Source organism: the organism of the source record quoted next, unplaced genomic scaffold, assembly GCF_019419815.1.
Source record: "Pyrus x bretschneideri cultivar Hongxiangsu unplaced genomic scaffold, Pyrus_bretschneideri_v1 Contig81, whole genome shotgun sequence".
Lineage (NCBI taxonomy): Eukaryota > Viridiplantae > Streptophyta > Magnoliopsida > Rosales > Rosaceae > Pyrus > Pyrus x bretschneideri.
In genome coordinates this window covers 275,260-291,774 of record NW_025999822.1, presented here as the reverse complement: position 1 = coordinate 291,774, position 16,515 = coordinate 275,260, and the positions used below count along the sequence as shown (strand labels likewise).

At 37.8% G+C, this 16,515-nt stretch overlaps 1 protein-coding gene across 4 annotated transcripts; it reads left to right on the top strand.

The window, feature by feature from the left end:
- The first annotated feature begins 9,887 nt into the window (after positions 1-9,887).
- On the top strand, positions 9,888-14,212 carry LOC103939748. Of its 4 annotated transcripts, none has more exons than XM_048575860.1 (7): positions 9,888-9,903; positions 10,236-10,603; positions 11,078-12,132; positions 12,995-13,069; positions 13,525-13,609; positions 13,689-13,735; positions 13,860-14,212. In XM_048575860.1, exons 3-7 carry the CDS (start codon positions 11,093-11,095, stop codon positions 13,891-13,893), a joined length of 1,281 nt encoding a protein of 426 aa, XP_048431817.1. In that variant the 5' UTR covers positions 9,888-9,903; positions 10,236-10,603; positions 11,078-11,092; the 3' UTR covers positions 13,894-14,212. The 4 variants fall into 4 exon arrangements, with proteins under 4 accessions (XP_048431817.1, XP_048431818.1, XP_048431816.1 ...); XM_048575861.1 differs by lacking the exon at positions 9,888-9,903 and adding an exon at positions 10,885-10,943 and having other exon boundaries at positions 10,220-10,603; XM_048575859.1 differs by lacking the exon at positions 9,888-9,903 and having other exon boundaries at positions 10,220-10,603.
- The last annotated feature ends 2,303 nt before the right edge of the window (positions 14,213-16,515 follow it).

The window sequence follows — 16,515 nt, the reverse complement described above, 5'->3', positions numbered from 1 at the left end:
TTTGACTTAAAAGGAAAGACATGCCATTTGAGAAGTGGAACTACTATCATAACCTTAGACCATATTCAACAACAAAACCACGATGAGAATCCAAAGTTTAAGTCTTCCAAGTTCCAACTAGAATCATCAATCAAGTCTTCCAATTTCCAAAGTCCAAACTTCAATAAACATCAAAGTTTAAGTCTTCAAAAAGTCCAAATTTAAAATAAACATCACACAAGTCAAATAAACCTTCAAGGTTTCATCAATTCATGTCTTGGCACAAATAAAATCTTCCAAGTCCTCAAGCTCAAGCTCAATGCTTAGGCGGCCTAGGAGGCAACATAGCACCATTGTTTGAGTTTCCACTTGCCATTTCTACATACAAATAAAAAAATGAAACATGATGTAAAGCAAGCATGCAACTTAGCATGTAATGAAAATAGTCTAACAAAACCAAATGCAATAAGTAAAATGACCTTTCTCAACTTCTTCACAAAATTCAATCTCCTCAATGGTTGGCTCATGATGTAACGCTACATGAATTGACCTAAGCCAATTTTGTGTACATATCAAAGCTTCCACCATTTTTGGACTCAAAGAACTACGATATAGATCAATTATTCGTCCACTTGTGCTAAAAGAGGAAGCAATGGTTGATACGGGAATAGCTAAAATCTCTTTTGCAACTCGTGCCAAAATAGGATACATAGAAAGCCCATTCACCCTCCACCAATTCAAGATATCAAAGTTTGCCTCTTCTTCCCTTTCATTAGGATCCGAAAGATATATATCCAAATCATTGTGCACAATACGGGCTCTCTTTGCTTTTCTCATTTCACTTTTCTCTTTCAACTTTCTTTCAATCTCTGTCATGCTTGATAAAGGATCTCCACTTATAGTTGCCGACTGAGAACTACCAACACTACTTGTGCTTTGTTGTGTATCAAAAGACAACGCTTCATGAATCTTGTAAAGATCAAACAACAAATTTTTCACCACATTGGTTGCAATTTCAACTTTTTCCTCATCCTCGCCATATAGTATCTCATAATAATCAACCACCTTCTCTAATTTAAGGCGAGGATCAAGCACAAGTGCAATAAAAACATATTGATTCATATCATCAATTGAACCCCAATATTTGTCATATTTTTCTTGCATCAACATGGAGATCATAGACAAGAATTCATTATCTTTTTTTCAAGGAGGAGACTTTTGATCTTAAACAAATCACCAAAAGTAGTATGAATTGTTGGAGTATTAGAACAACACACTTTTAAAGTGACTTCATAGAAAGGTCTAAAAAATGATGCAAATATTCTCGCCTCACTCCAATCATGAGTCAAAGGTGGCCCCTCCCTTATATTATTATGATTTTCTTTAGTAAAGTAAGGAAGGTAATGACCATCATCTACTTTCAACCTATCAAAAGCCATCTTGAACTTCAAAGCTGATTCTAACATTAAAAATATGGAATTGCACCTAATAGAGACATCTAAAATCATAGGCCCTTTGCTTTCTATTCTCACTTTCTCAACACACCTTTTAAAGCTCTCCAACCTTTGAGGGGAAGATCTTACATACCTAACTGCATTACGAATGCTTTGTATGGCAGTATTCAACATCTTTATCCCATCATTCACCACCAAATTAAGGATATGAGCAACACACCTCATGTGCAAATATTTTCCATCATGCAAAAGTGCATTAGGAATCCCCCACCCACTTATTCGGTGCACGAAATCCCTTAAGCCGGAATCATTTGCCGAAGCATTGTCAACCGTAATAGTTAACACCTTCTCTATGCCCCACTCCTCCAAAAGTTGAGCAATGGATTCTCCTTTATGATTTGGAATGACACAAAAGTTCAAAATGTTTTTATGTAACATCCAATCATCATCAATAAAATGAGCGGTGAGAATCATGTAATTTATTTGTTGAATAGAAGTCCATGTATCCATTGTTAGACACACCCTAAATGTCTTCAACTGACTTTTCAATTTCTCCTTTTCGGAGTAAAACAAGCCAAGTACATCTTTAGCTATTGTCTTACGACTAGGTACTCTCCACAAAGGACATGCATGCATGCAAAAATGACGAAAACCATCTCCCTCGACAAAAGCAAAAGGTAACTCGTCTATAATTATCATCTCAACACAAGCCTTAGTAACTTCCACTTGAGAAAAACAATAGCTTCCAACTTATCTTTTGTGCCGGCAAAGGTTAAGATCTTTTGCCTATTTGCGCCAAATATTTCCTTCTTAGGACCATAGCTCCTACATCTAGCTAAGTGATTTCTTATGCTAGTTGTACCATTTTTATCCGTGTCGGCCATATACGATTTGTTGCAATACTTGCACACCCCTTTAACTCTACCTCCCTCCATTATCCTATCAAAATGCTCCCAAATTGTAGATCTTGAATGACTTTTTAGTGAATCCAAGAGAGTGTCTTCTTTACTTACTTGATCACTTGAGCCACCTTGTTTTGGAGTTGCATCGGATAAATTTGTGGATCCACCAAGAGTAAAAGGAGTTTGTTGATTTGCCACCATGAGGGGTTGAGGTGGAGTTGATTCACCAACAATGTCCTTCAAAAATAAGAGTAAGAATTATTACAATTAATTATTAAATAAATTGAGACATAAGAACCATAGAGAAAGTATAGAGATGACAACTTACTTGCAATGGAGTAGAAGTAGATGAGTTTATTTTTTCACGGGAGCTATTTGATGATCTCATTGAGTTTGAGCTTGAGCTCGAGGCCTTTGATGCACTTGACTTCATCTAATTAAGATACAAAACATATAATAAGCAAAGGTACGATGCACATGCAAAAGCTACAAATGCACATAATAAACCGAAGGTACGATGCACATACAAAACTTGTGAGATTGTTTTGAGCTGGAGTGGTTATTTAATACCATAGCTATTGATGTAAACATTTATGTTCGTATCTAATAATATTCTTCTTTGAAAAAAAAAAAAACTGCAATATTTATAAATTACCCAATGTTTAATAGTGTTGCAGTTCTTTGTCTTGTTTGATCCAATGCTTATAATTAGCCTCAATGAGTCAAATCCCAAGTGAGCAAAAAGAGAGTAAAAAATGTCATCCACACCATCTCCAACCTAAATATAGAGACAACTCCCACACAAAAATACGCCCCCACCCCCCACAAAAAAAGTGGGGGCAAAAATTTAGAGGTGTTCCTATCCAATCAAATGTTAAACTTCCACCTTCAAATTTGGGTAAAGCACCTTTCTCCTTCCTCCATTAAACTAATCTTTGAATTTTGATAGCCTAAAAACAAACAAACGAACAAACTAAAAAACCATAATATTTGAAATTTCTTTCTTTTGATTCAAAACAACAAACAATCTCTGAATTGTTTGCAAAATGAAGCCCCAAAACTATCAACTGAAAAATAAAACCAAAACAAGCTATCTTTGCAGGAAACCACCATCAGATTAACCGATTTTAATTAAATTTATACACTTGTTTTGTCTTGTTTGATCTCCATTAAATATTGCAGTTCTTTGTCATCTGTTCTCCATCTCTCTCTCTCCTCCTCAACGAATAGTCTAATAGTGTTGTTTAGAAATGAAATTACCCAATGTTTATAACATACCCAATAGAAATGTCTAAAAAATCTATTGCAGTGCATACCCAAAATTACAGATCAAAACCGATGTTTATAACCAAAATTAGAAATGTTTGAATAAGGTTACATAATGTCTATTGCAGTGCATGCATACCCAATGTTTATAAACCAAAATTTAAAAAATGGTTATAGCAATATAGGATACCCAATAGAAATGTCTACAGATTAGAACCAATGAAATCGAAAAAAAAAAATCTGCACAACGCATCACAGTTCACGGCAGGGTGACTGGGTGAGAGACTAACCTTGCAAAGGAGGGAATTTGTGGGTCGATACTGGAGACTAGAAATAGCGAGAAGAAGTTATGGGTCGCGTGCAGGTCACAGGTCACGGGTCACGGGTCACGGGTCACGGGGGTGAGAGATTGAGAGTGAGTAAGACGGCGTCGCGTTGGCGAGATGTGTGAGGCAGGTCGCAGGTCGCTGGGAAGGAAGAAGATGAAGCGGAAGAACGGCGGAGCTAGGAAGGAGATGGTCCAGAGTGAGAGTGCAGAGGAGGGGGATAAGGGAAAGGGAAGGCCGAAAGGGAATGGATTTGTTTAGTGTTTAGGATTTCACTTTCAGACTGAAGATTGAAGACGAGGTTACAAGAGTGACTAGACGACGCCGTTCAAGATAAAAAAAAAACATTATTAATTTATAATTAAATATAAAACAACGTCATTTTGCCTTAACTAGGTTCGGTTCAGTTCAGTCCAATTTTTGAACCCCAGAAACCGAACCGTACTGAACCAGATTCCGTTCGGTCTGGTTTTACACTTTTGGTTTGGTTTTCGGTACGGTTTTTTTCGGTTTTCGGTATTTCGAACCCACCCCTAGTACACATAGGCGTCACGTCATCAATTAATGAAGACTTTGATGGAAAACTTAAATTTCAAAATTATAATTTTAGCTACTAGAATAGGACGAAAAACACTTAATGTATCAAATATTAAAAACCCAAAAACTTCAAATTAATAAACTAAGATTAACTCTTGAATTAATTCTTCAACTTCGGGCCAAACTGAAAGATGGGCAAAAAAATATCATAAACCCAATTATGCCTAAAAAACAAAACAATTAGGTGATAAAACTGGGTGGCCCAAAATTGTACCAAAGCCCTAATGTACTAAAAACTATGAAGCCATACGGCCCAAGAACAAAATTAGGCTAGGTTGGTCCACGAACAACAGGCCCTGTTGCTCACGAAACGGGCTGCAAACGCAGGCCTTGAGACAGAGGCCCGAAGTGCGTTCTAATTTGGTGCGTGGCTGGTGCTGAGCGGACCGAAGGGGGCAGATGCTGGACTGTTGCAGGCGAGCCCAAAACCAAAAAATTTGTTTTAGCTGCGGGCCGAGGTGCCAGGCCCAATTGGGCTCGAGTAGACCAATAAAAACTCCAGTTGCAACTGGGTGAGCTCGACGAAGAAGGAACCAGCGTCACCGCTACTGGTGGCTGTGTTTTTACGTTGGGGACCTCGAGGTGAGCCACAATGCATGGTGGTTCGTTGAAGAACCAATCCTAACGAGGGGATTGGGAACGGGAAATTCTTGAATTCGATGAATTTGAACAAAATTCAAAGGACATCGTTAGAGGCGACGATGCAAAACCCAAAATAGCACGACTGCAGGTAGTGATTTCTAGGAAAAAGGGGAAGGCAAACCCGTGGTCTCGGCTTCAGGCGAGGCTGGGGTTGGCTTCGTTTTCTTGGGTTCTCAGGTGGAGCTGCTGGCTCCATAGATCGGTGGCAGAGCGGCTTCGAGCCGCAGCTTGCCGGGGTTTCAAAACCATAATTTTTAATTTTTTTTTTTAACTTTAATTCAATTCAATTATATATTTCAATGCATGATCACAATATCAACTCACATAATCCATCAATTATGAATATAATGCTAGACAAGTTATGTAAAATCTAAAATTCGTAAACGTATGGTGGATGTTCATGCTATCGAGATAAAAACCATCGTTTTGGAAGAACTTAATCGCATGATGATATTGACGAACTGGTTTGTAGCAGAAAATTTTATGTTAGATTCCTTAATGTAGCCGAGGAGCGTGCTAATAACGTTTTGTGGCATATTTTACTGACAAATAATATAGGGTACGTGTTGTGGCCTATTTTACTGACAAAGAATATAGGGTGCGACAAAGAGAGGGAGGAGAAAGTGTAGGAACTTCTCTGTGTTAATGAGATGTGTTATTCCCCTACACAGTGCCTTTATTTAGTTCTTATTTATAGTAGTAAAGAGGAGAGAAATTACTTTTCTTCCAAGTAAATACAATCATAGTAGAGAAAGAATAACGAGTATACTCGAGGAGCATGCTAATACCGTGTTGTCACCTATTTTACTGACAAAGAGTATGGGGTGCGGCAAAGAGAGAGTGGAGAAAGTGTAGGAATTTCTCTAAGTTTATGAGATGTGTTATTTTCCCTAAACAGTGCCTTTATGTTTATAATAGTAAAGAGGAGAAAAATTATTTTTCTTCCAAGTAAATACAATCCTAGTAGAGAAAGAATAACTAGTATCCAAATCTACCAAGGATTTATACAATCACACTTTAATATAATATTTGTAACAGTTTGTTAAAGAAAAAAAAATTATATATTGTCAAGCTTGCCACATATATGGTCAGATTCTCTGTCTAGAAACGAGCGGAAACGACCGTATCTCTAACTATATCGTAAACTAGGAACGAACCAACTTTGTGCGTGCCCTCTAAAATTGTCAATGCTTTGCCAGCGTCTTTCCACATATCCACCCACATATGCACCATCTAAATAGAAGACGCCGCTATCATTAGATAGCGTAGTAGGAACGCAATGTTCGAGGAGCCCTTGGCCTTGAAAATAAATGCGATTCCCTTTTAACCCTATAAAATCACTCGTTTGCAAAGACAAGAAAGAACCACTTGCTATGAAGAATGTTTGGTCCCCCAAACTGTGTACCCTGATAAAGCTCCCACTATAGGGGTCAATCTTGTAAACCTTAAATTTAGTAGTCCTGCTAAATTTGGAGGGATGCATCCGACGCTCAATAATCTGATGTTCAATAACACTACTCTCGAAAGTATCCTTCATATGATGAATCAGCAAGATTTCGTTGTTGGTTGTTGATTCGAACAAATATGCCCGGTGATTTCCATTTAAATTGATTCTGTGCAAGAAATCACCATGTCCACGGTTAAGAGAACTACATGGTTCTTCTATGTTGTCATAGACCAACTTCAATTCAACTGCACAGGGTTCGTCTTCATCTTCATCTCGAAAGTTCAAGATGAAAGCTCTAACGCCACCATTCTTATTACTGTAAGTACTCGTAACCAAGGCGTAAAACACGCCGCGAGAAAACAATAGATCCAAAGGATACTCATCCTTAAAATAATCTGTTACTTGGAAGGTGTTCCAACGTTTTCCTCCAGGTCTGCACAAACTCAATTCCTTATAAGGACCTACAAATACTGCCACTATACATTCTGAGATATTTGAACTCGGACAATTCAATTTTATAATCAAGAAAAGCCGAGGCCGCACATGCTGTCCTTTCTTCTCCATTGACACTCTGTTCAAAAGACGCAATTGTTTTCAAGGATGGAAGTTGGTGTTGAGCTTTGGAAATTGGGTTCAGTAGAAATACTTTAGAGTCTACTCCTTGTTCCCTGATCATGATCAACCAACCTTTGCGAAAACTATGAAACCACCCTCGACATCTCTTAGGCAGCTTAATTTCGAGAACTTTACCCTCAGATAAGCCGTAAAACTTTAAGTACTTGGGACTTTCTTGAGGGTATAGTAAACATGGAAACTGTGGAGAGCAATGGATGTCACTTCGTGTAACAGTCGAATTCCAAAACTTGCAGACGGTGCTTAAGCGTATGTGATCACTTAAGTTCAGGCGCTGTAGAATATTTTCCAGTATATCCATAGGTGGTGTCTGCCAGCGAGCATAATTAGCTTTTTTCATGTCGTCTTGCTTTCTGTTGCCTCTCTTGTTTTGAAGTAATTTCTTGAAACAAAGGGAAGACGCAACCACTTTTCCAGAATATCTTGAGGTTTTGAAATTAAACTGGGTAGAACGTTAGAGCCCTAAACTTTTATTTATATAGACATCGCAAGCCTTGGGCTACAAGGATTAGGATTCCTTGTTCAATATAATTAATTACATTCTATTACATTGAACAAGGAATCCTAGCTAGTATTATATTCTAGGGTAAAGTACAAAAAACTACCTTAACTATTGGTGTTCCGACACTTTCATACCTCATCTTTTAAAATTGACAATGTTATACTTCATCTTACGAATTTATGCCAATGTAATACCTTCTGTTAGCTTGGCGTGAATTTCTCAATTAAATGCTGACAGGCGGCGTCCTTCTTTCTTCTCCCCCATCCCCCCACCCCCTCTTCTCCCCTACCCGAGCCCTTACCTGCAACCCCAAAAAAAAAAAAAAAATCCCAATTCTTCTTCCCCTTGCATCCACCCTCCGCACCCATCCTTACACCCACCCAACCTCGCACCCACCCCCTTGCGGAATCGGTGAAAGGGATCTGGGTTTTTTTTTTTTCTTTTCCTTCTTCTTCTTCTTCCTCCTCCTTCTTTTGCTTTTTGGTTTGGCTGGGTGTTGGATTTGTTTTTTTTGGGGGGGGGGGGGGGGCCGGGGGGGGGGGGAAACGAATTGGGTTTGTGTTTTTTTGGGAAGAGGGACGAATTGGGTGGGTTTTTTTTTTTTTTCCTTCTTCTTGGGGTTGGGGCAATTTTTTATTTTTTTTATTTTTTTGGTTGAATCACGCAGGAAAGAAGAAGATGGGGAGAGAGAGAAGGGGGAGGGGGGTGGATGGGAAGGTTTTGATTTTTTTTTGTTTCAACTTTTTTTTATTATTTTAATTTTTAATTTTTAAAATTTTTTTTAATAGGAAGTGGGGCCTGGTTTAAGCCACGTCAGCATTTAACTGATAATTAACGACAGGCTAACGGAAGGTATAACATTGACACAAATTCGTAAGATGAGGTATGACATTGTCAATTTTAAAAGATGAGCTATGAAAGTGTCATGACACCAATAGTTGAGGTAGTTTTTTGTACTTTACCCTATATTCTAATTCTATCAATTAGACGGAATTGAAGAGATTTCGCAATGTATTTTAAGCATTCACAAATCTCACATCTCTCTATGAGATTTCGATGGAATTGAATAAAAAATTTACATAGAATCTCTACAGTTAAATTCTATAAAAACCTATGTATTTATAAATCTTGGTCATAGACTAACATTTTTTTTTTTCAATTTTTTTTTTAACAAAAGTCTAACAAATTTTTAAACCAACAATTTTTTGTCTTGTTTTATTAACACCCTACATTTTATTGATTACATCCCACATACTTAATACACCTACATCTACTTCTTAACTAAAATTTATCTTAATACACCCCGCTTATTTTCCAATACTACTCTTACAGCCCATACCCTCTCTACGTACACCTCATACCCTACTTAAACCCTACAATCATACTCTTCGTTAATTACATTATTCAAATAGTTTTTGGTGTTTTGTTTTTCTGCAAAGAACTTGCTAGAGTTTTGGGGGAGAAGATAGTCATAGAATTCTCAAATATGTGGATCACGTTGTGAGAAGAAGTATATGCCCATATTGTCTTTCTTGCTTATTTTATGTTTGAATATTTCTGGGCAACTGTAGGATCAAAGAAGAAATTTTAATGTTACGATTCGTGCGTGGAATCTAAAGCTCCACCCAAAAGTTCCCTTTGCATATCAATTAGAGATTTTAAATGATTTTCATGCAAAGGAAACTGTACGTCAAGAGATGTATTTATGAAGAAATATATAAGCACATGCATTTTTCTTTTTTTTAAAATTCTAATAATACAAAAGTTGGAGATGACATTTTAGTTTCAAACTTACAGATGATATGGATGTTGAAATCAATATGGAAGTTACAAATGATACAGATGTTGTAGTCAATATCCAAGTGACAGAGCTACGAATGACGTCGAAGCCTCCAAAACATTGATTTCATGTTTCAATCGTCAAAATTAACCTCTTTTTTTCATTAACCATGTTGTGCTATTAGTTACGGTTTTGTTTTATAATTGAGGTGAGAGTATCTTCAAGAGCTTGGAAGAAAACAATATTAGAATACATATTGACAAATAGTTGTTTTTTAATTCATATATGGTCTAAATAGTAATTGCATCTCTCACACGGAGTTTGAAACTAATTAGTTTTCTGTACTACCTTTCGCAAAGGGAACAAAGGATTAAGGTATCGTTTAATATGTAGACGGGACGGGACGGAACGGAATTGGACGGGACGGGACAGGACGGAACGGAACGGAACGGAGCGGGAGCAAAGATGCCCTCGGATGGAAACAAGGAGGAAGAAGAAGGAGACGGAGAGGTTATAATTTTGTGTTCCATGGATGTGGAACGAGTCGTTCCAGGGGGGTGAGGTGGAACGAAAATTCATCCAAAACTCGTCCCGTGGAACAGCTCGTTCCATCCGTTTTAGACGCACCAAACGTGGGACGGAACGCCTTGTCCCACTCTGTTCCGCCCCGTCCCACGTACCAAACGGTACTAAAAGACCCAATCAAGTGATTGCTATCGAATTCTTGTGCTAAGTCTGTTTCCGATTCCGACTTGGATCCAATCGCAATCATTGTAGATTTGCTTCTGATTTCTTAAATAGAATCCACCTTGATCTCTCTCTTCTCTCTCACACTTCACCTTAATATCAATGACATTCTCCCAAATTTCTCGCTCATATTTCTACATATCTGATTCGAGCTCTATCAGAAACCCAACTCAGCACCCATTTGTTCTCCGGTTTCCTAACTTCTCCAGGTTATTTTGGCTGAGGGGTGTAAATTGATCTGACCCCTCCCCCTCCCTCATCTTATCTCTTCCATCAGGTCTCTCACTCTTGCCGCCCGTTGGATCGCTTTGCTTCCTTCGATTTTCAGGTAATAAGCTTCAGTTTCATAGCGTGAAAATTCATTGGAGTCTCTTAGTTGTGTGCAATTGCAGGTTATTTATTGACTGGAATTTAGACGTATTTTACGTTTTCTGTCGATTTATTTTGAGAAATAAATAGGAGCATTTGGTTGGGTGTATGAATCGCAGTTGTTGTAGTCTTTTTCAATTTCTCTTAGCAAATCCCGTTTTCAATCTCTCTTGAGCAAATCTAAGCACACACGGGGATCAAAATCATAATATTATTATTAATCCATACTATCTTTTTCAGGTGGGTAATTTGGATTTTAAAGGTTTTGCTCGTCCGTTGCTTGTTTACATGAACATGATGTATGATATTATGCGTCTTTGTTAACTTTGGTTACTCTCATTACTTTAATAGTATTTATCAAACTAAATTCTTTAAGCGGTTTAATTTAAATTCTTTCATTGACAATGATCTCTTTTTACCTTTGACCCTACAGGGAGAATTTTTTAAGATGGAGCCGGACAAGGGTTGGTTTTTGTACCTACAGAAGAACCATGAACTATTTTCCCTTGATATTAGCAAATTATTGGCGTGGAGCTCTTTGGAGAAGGCTCGGAGGCCTTCTAGACCGGATTTTAAACTTGTGAATGCTTCTTGTTATCCAGACGGAAGCATGGTGCCATTCGGAACAAGATATATGATTGTAGGTTCCAACCCTTACATTGTTGGGGGTCAGTTCGGTTGCCCGCATCCTCTTTTAGGGTATGATTATTGGCCCAACTTTGATGTTATTGCATGTGATCCTCCCACTGATGATCCATGCAAGAGTAATCTACCCATGTTGTCTGGTCCTAAATTTTATCCTTTTGTTATTACCCTCGGGAACAAAATTTATGTTTTGTCCCTACAGTACAGGGGATGTATCACAGAAACATGGCCAGCTCTTTTTGAGGTTTATAATCCCGAATCTGGGAAGTGGAAAATTCTCCCGAACCCCCCCTTTGTCGTTGGTAAGACTGTCACCAGTCCTGCTGCCCATCACTACTATGCTTTGGGACACAAGCTCGTGGTGACAAACACATGGTCAGTTGAGTCATACGTGTTCGACACTCTTGAAGAGAAATGGGAGCCATGGGACAGTCGGGAGGATCCATTTGAAATCGCATATAAACCCCATCCTACGTTAGCACGATTCAAGGACTTTTTGGTTGCTGTCCATCAAGGGGATTTTGGTGATGTTCTTACTTATCGGTTGGATTCATATGGCATCCCTCGACCGGGTCGGAATCTAGTTGAGCTTGAGAACATATTCCTTCCTCCTCTGGACCGTTGCTTTCCCTTCATCACTGAAATCAACGACGCTGGCCTTATGTGCATTGTGTGTTATTCTGGCATTGAACAATCGGAATTGTGGCGTTTACGTGTAGTGGTGTTCCAAGTGTCCATCTCAGGCCATCTTGACAATCAATTCCTTTGTGCTGATATTAAGGCCAAAGGAACTTACTACTTCTGTCAACGTATTGATCCAATCATCTTCCCACCAGTTATCACGTAAGCAATTATTTCCAATTCCCTTGGACATCCCTATTCCAAACTTACTCTTTCCCGTTTCTTATAATAGTTAACTCGTATTTTCACTGTTCATATTTTTGTTGGTGATGTATTTGTGATATATTATAGGGTAGCATGTTACAGTTCCTAAATTTTAGTATGGATGAGTCACAGCAATTTATCCATCATTTGTTCGCCTTCATGTTCCACAGCATTCCTCGTGTGGTTTCAGCAAATAATGGTTTGGATTTGGAGAAAATGGACAAAGATATATGCACCACTGACCTTTTCTGTTAATCCATGTTGAATTTCGTGTATGAGTGCAAGTTTAGATCTTAACTCTATTGGTTTTTAGTTGTTTCTCTATTTCATTAAGTCGTGACTTAAAGTGCTATTATTAGCAAGCATCTTACCATGAAATGGTAGAGTTTGTCCTAGCTGTGAGAGATTGTTTGTTAAGGTTGAGATGTTAAAATTAAGGGTAGCTGAAAGGAATCATGTCCTATGTTCCGAGCAAAAGGAACATTCAATAGTAATTTTTTTTACTACCTTTTTTCTTTTGTGTTAGATTTTGATTCACTTTTCTTTTTGCTGCATAGCATTCCGATTTGCTTACATGCACTCATGGTTGTGATTTTTTTCCCTAATCATTTATATTTTTAAATTAAACATGGTAAAACCTGAAATAATGTGGATTGTGGATTTTTATATCAGTCTCTTCACTCTTCTAAGTTGAAGCCAGCGGCTGAGAGCATGTGAAATTTTGGTATGAAGCGAACGTAGTTTTGATTGGTAGGGTTATAATGGATCTCTTCTGGTGTACTTTTGCTTAACTCAAAACTTCTGGTCTTGTCATTTGTAGGAGTGATCGGTTGGACAAGCTCGACAATAAGCCTGATGTATTTTGGAAGAAAGAAAATCTTTCTCGGCTGGATAGGTTTGTTTTCTCTGGATGTAACTAGTAATGGCCAAGTTATTAAGTTCTGTTTTGAATCTCATAGTATTACAGTGAGTATGCAATGCATTTTTTTTTTTTTCTGATAATATTCCTGTATTGTGGTGTTCTTGTTTATGAAAATGATCTGTTGAGCGAGATAGAAAAATTGCAAATCATTTCTATAAGCTTTAGCTTTAGCTGTGAATCTGGAATCCAGTTGCATTAAATTTTTTGAATAAAAGAATCAGCCCATGGTTCATAATCATGGGATGTAAAATATGCAGAAGATGTTTGATTTGCAGTTTGCACAGAACTCTCTCTCTCTCTCTCTCTCTCTCTCTCACACACACACACACACACATGTTATTGCTGTCATACCCGCTTATTTATCTTTCCATCTCAGTCTACCTACTCAGTGATTGTTTTCTTGTTTTTTTTTTCTCACCAATAAAAAGGGAGTTGTACGATGCCTGGTGTTCCGGGTACTGGGGGGCGCTGAAGGGAAGCAGTAGCAGCAGTGGTCATACACAAGATGGCCAGGTACCCTTAGGTCTTATTAATGGCTATGAGTGTGATATTTACAGTTTTGCGTTTGCAAAATGGGGTTACTTTGTTGCAGGGTCATGGGCGAGGGTTCAAAGATGAGGTTGAAAGTAGTTTGCAACAGTTAAGTGTGATTGTGTGGCTTGGTATTCAAGTTTGATAGGCACTAGCAACCAACCGCTTAGTTACACTATTAGTTGTGGTTTTGAAGTTTGTTTATAAGCTCTAAATTAATTGTTTGGTGCAGGAAAAAGAGGGCAAGATATGATAATGCAACTTAGTTTTTCTCCGGCAGAAAATCTTCAACAATGGGGTGCAGAAATGCTTGAGGATGGCACACCAAGAACATGAAGTTCTTTGAAAGAGAATGGGGCAAAAGATGCGAACACATGCTGGAATTGATGAAGTTTAAAAAAAATGGAGATATGTTGTGAGCAAGTAGTTGTAAACTTTGGGATATTCTATTTTGGTCTGTTGGATATTAAACTTTGAAGGGTTGGTGCATGAATATTCGTTAGTTTATATTTAGGAAAACTAATAAAAAGGGTTTGAAAACTTTGAGTTTTAACGATAAGGACAAAATAAAGGGTAAAGTGAATAGTATTAGGATTGACTTTTTAGTGTAAAAATGTGGTTTTTCGTTAAAATGAACAGTACCGCAGACTTTTCGTTAAAACTCCCTTTATATTTTTACCTATGAAGTACTATTAAGCACTGTTGTTTGATACACTGCTTGCTTGTATTTAGCAGATTACAAGTACCTCCCAAGCTAAGAACAGTTGATTAACACCGACCACTTGTTTCATGAATCAAAAACTTAATATAGAAGCATCCGTCGGCACCACATCAATCACATAGGAGAGCGTGAAAAGCACATACCCTCAGATCCATGTAATTCCAAGTAGCCAAATGATCAGCAACATTGCGCCAAATTTTATTTAAATACGAATAGAAATGTTTACATGTTTGGTCAAAACATTAAACAACCAGTCTGGAAAACGCTATCCCCATTGACCTCATCTGTGAGAACCTCGAGTCTTTGTTACGTAGGAAGCCACCGAGCTGCTCCATCACATTTTCGGGGAGCAAACATAATCTTAAACAGATTCCAACTGCATCAATATTTGCATGTCTTCACCTTTCCTCGCAGCATCCTAATAAGCATAATAGATGAATCAGACTCGATAATCACCTGCAGAAACTCTTGTTCGACGCACACCGTCCAAGCCTCACGAACTGCCTCGGCTTCAACAAGGGTTGATGCTGCTCAAATACCTCCCCGTCCACCTACTACCTGGAACCATTCAGCAAATTTTCTTACCCCGCCGAGGCCTGCTGTGGCAGACCCACCATATTATTGCAGCTATTTAAAAATGCATCGAAAGGAGGAAAATTATCGGCCACATTTTGCCCAATAAAGGTTACATCTAAGGCTCTACAAGACGCCAATTCAACGGCAGGCTAAGGTCTAACATCTGGACACTTATGCAGGGAGAAAAACTTGTGTGGAATTTAGCTTGACGCTAGACTTTTGTGAGTGGCATCACAACCCACTCTATAAACTCACCACGTAGTAAGTTTTTAATATAATATTTTATCATTCCCCCTCATTCTTCTATTCTAAGATTTTCATAATGGGTGTGATATTCGCACACCACTTTTTACTTCTTACACATTCCTTATTAATTTTTGTCCTTTGATCTTCTTTAATTCATTCGATCCAGCGGTTGAAAATCAAAAGAGTGAGAAGTAAAATGCGGTTTTCATAATCATCTTTTCCACTAATTAATACACTATAAAATTTATCTAATGGTTCATATTTTTCCCTCTCCTCCTCTCTTTCCTTTTCCTTACCTCCATACCGTTGCAATCAACCATATATGAAATAGCAAAAGGGCCCTAATTCATCATGCTCTAACTCATCACAATATCATACATATAACATAACAATTAATCATGCATGAAATAGTGAACTGAGTTACCTGAATGCATCACCAAAGGCATAATCATCAATTCAACCCCAAATCGTCGATGCTGGTAGCCGTTGTTCTTCTTTGCCGCAAGCCAAATCATTGAGGCAATCATTCATCCAAGATCAAGTCATCTTGACCCTTTGATTAACATCCCTTACATACACACTTTGCATGCTCGGAGATCGAATCAGAGGATTCAAATTGTAAAGAGATTGTAACCCTAAACTCATTAATACAAATATCTTTTGTACACGTGTTCTCTTGTTATTTGGCACAATATTTTTGTGTTTACATGTTTATTTGTAGTTATGAAATATTGGTTTTTGAGGTTGCTTGGTTTGAAGATGTTAATATGTTGTCTAACATATTCCAAGAGATACTAACGTTCATAATCTGTTTTTCTTTTTGGGAATTTTGCATGGATGGGCTACGAGTTGATGAATTTATTGACAATTCTGATTTCATGAGTCTATATGTGTGGTGGTGCTTGATGATTGTTCAAAGGTTTTGGTGAACAACGTAGAAGACTTTCTAAATTCTTTTGAGTTTTTGAGAATTTGGATGTTTGAGAGTTTTAGAGTTACAAAACTTTAGCATATGGTCGTAAAATGATTTCGGAACCCTTTCTTTATCTTGGAACCTCGTATTTATAAACTCTCCAATCTTGCCTACAAATGAATTTGGCATTGATTGTGGACTCACTTAATTGACAAAAAATTAGGACTCGATTTTGTGTGCCGATTCATAATTTGACTCTATCAATTAACATTTGATTTAATTAAATTAAAATCAAATAATTTACTCCCGCCAAGTGTTGACATGCGTCCTTCTTGATGACTCGTCCGATTTTGATGAGTCACATCCGTGTGTACATTTTATAAAACACAGTGTATGCCACGTATGCCCTGACATACCAAAACTTTAATATAT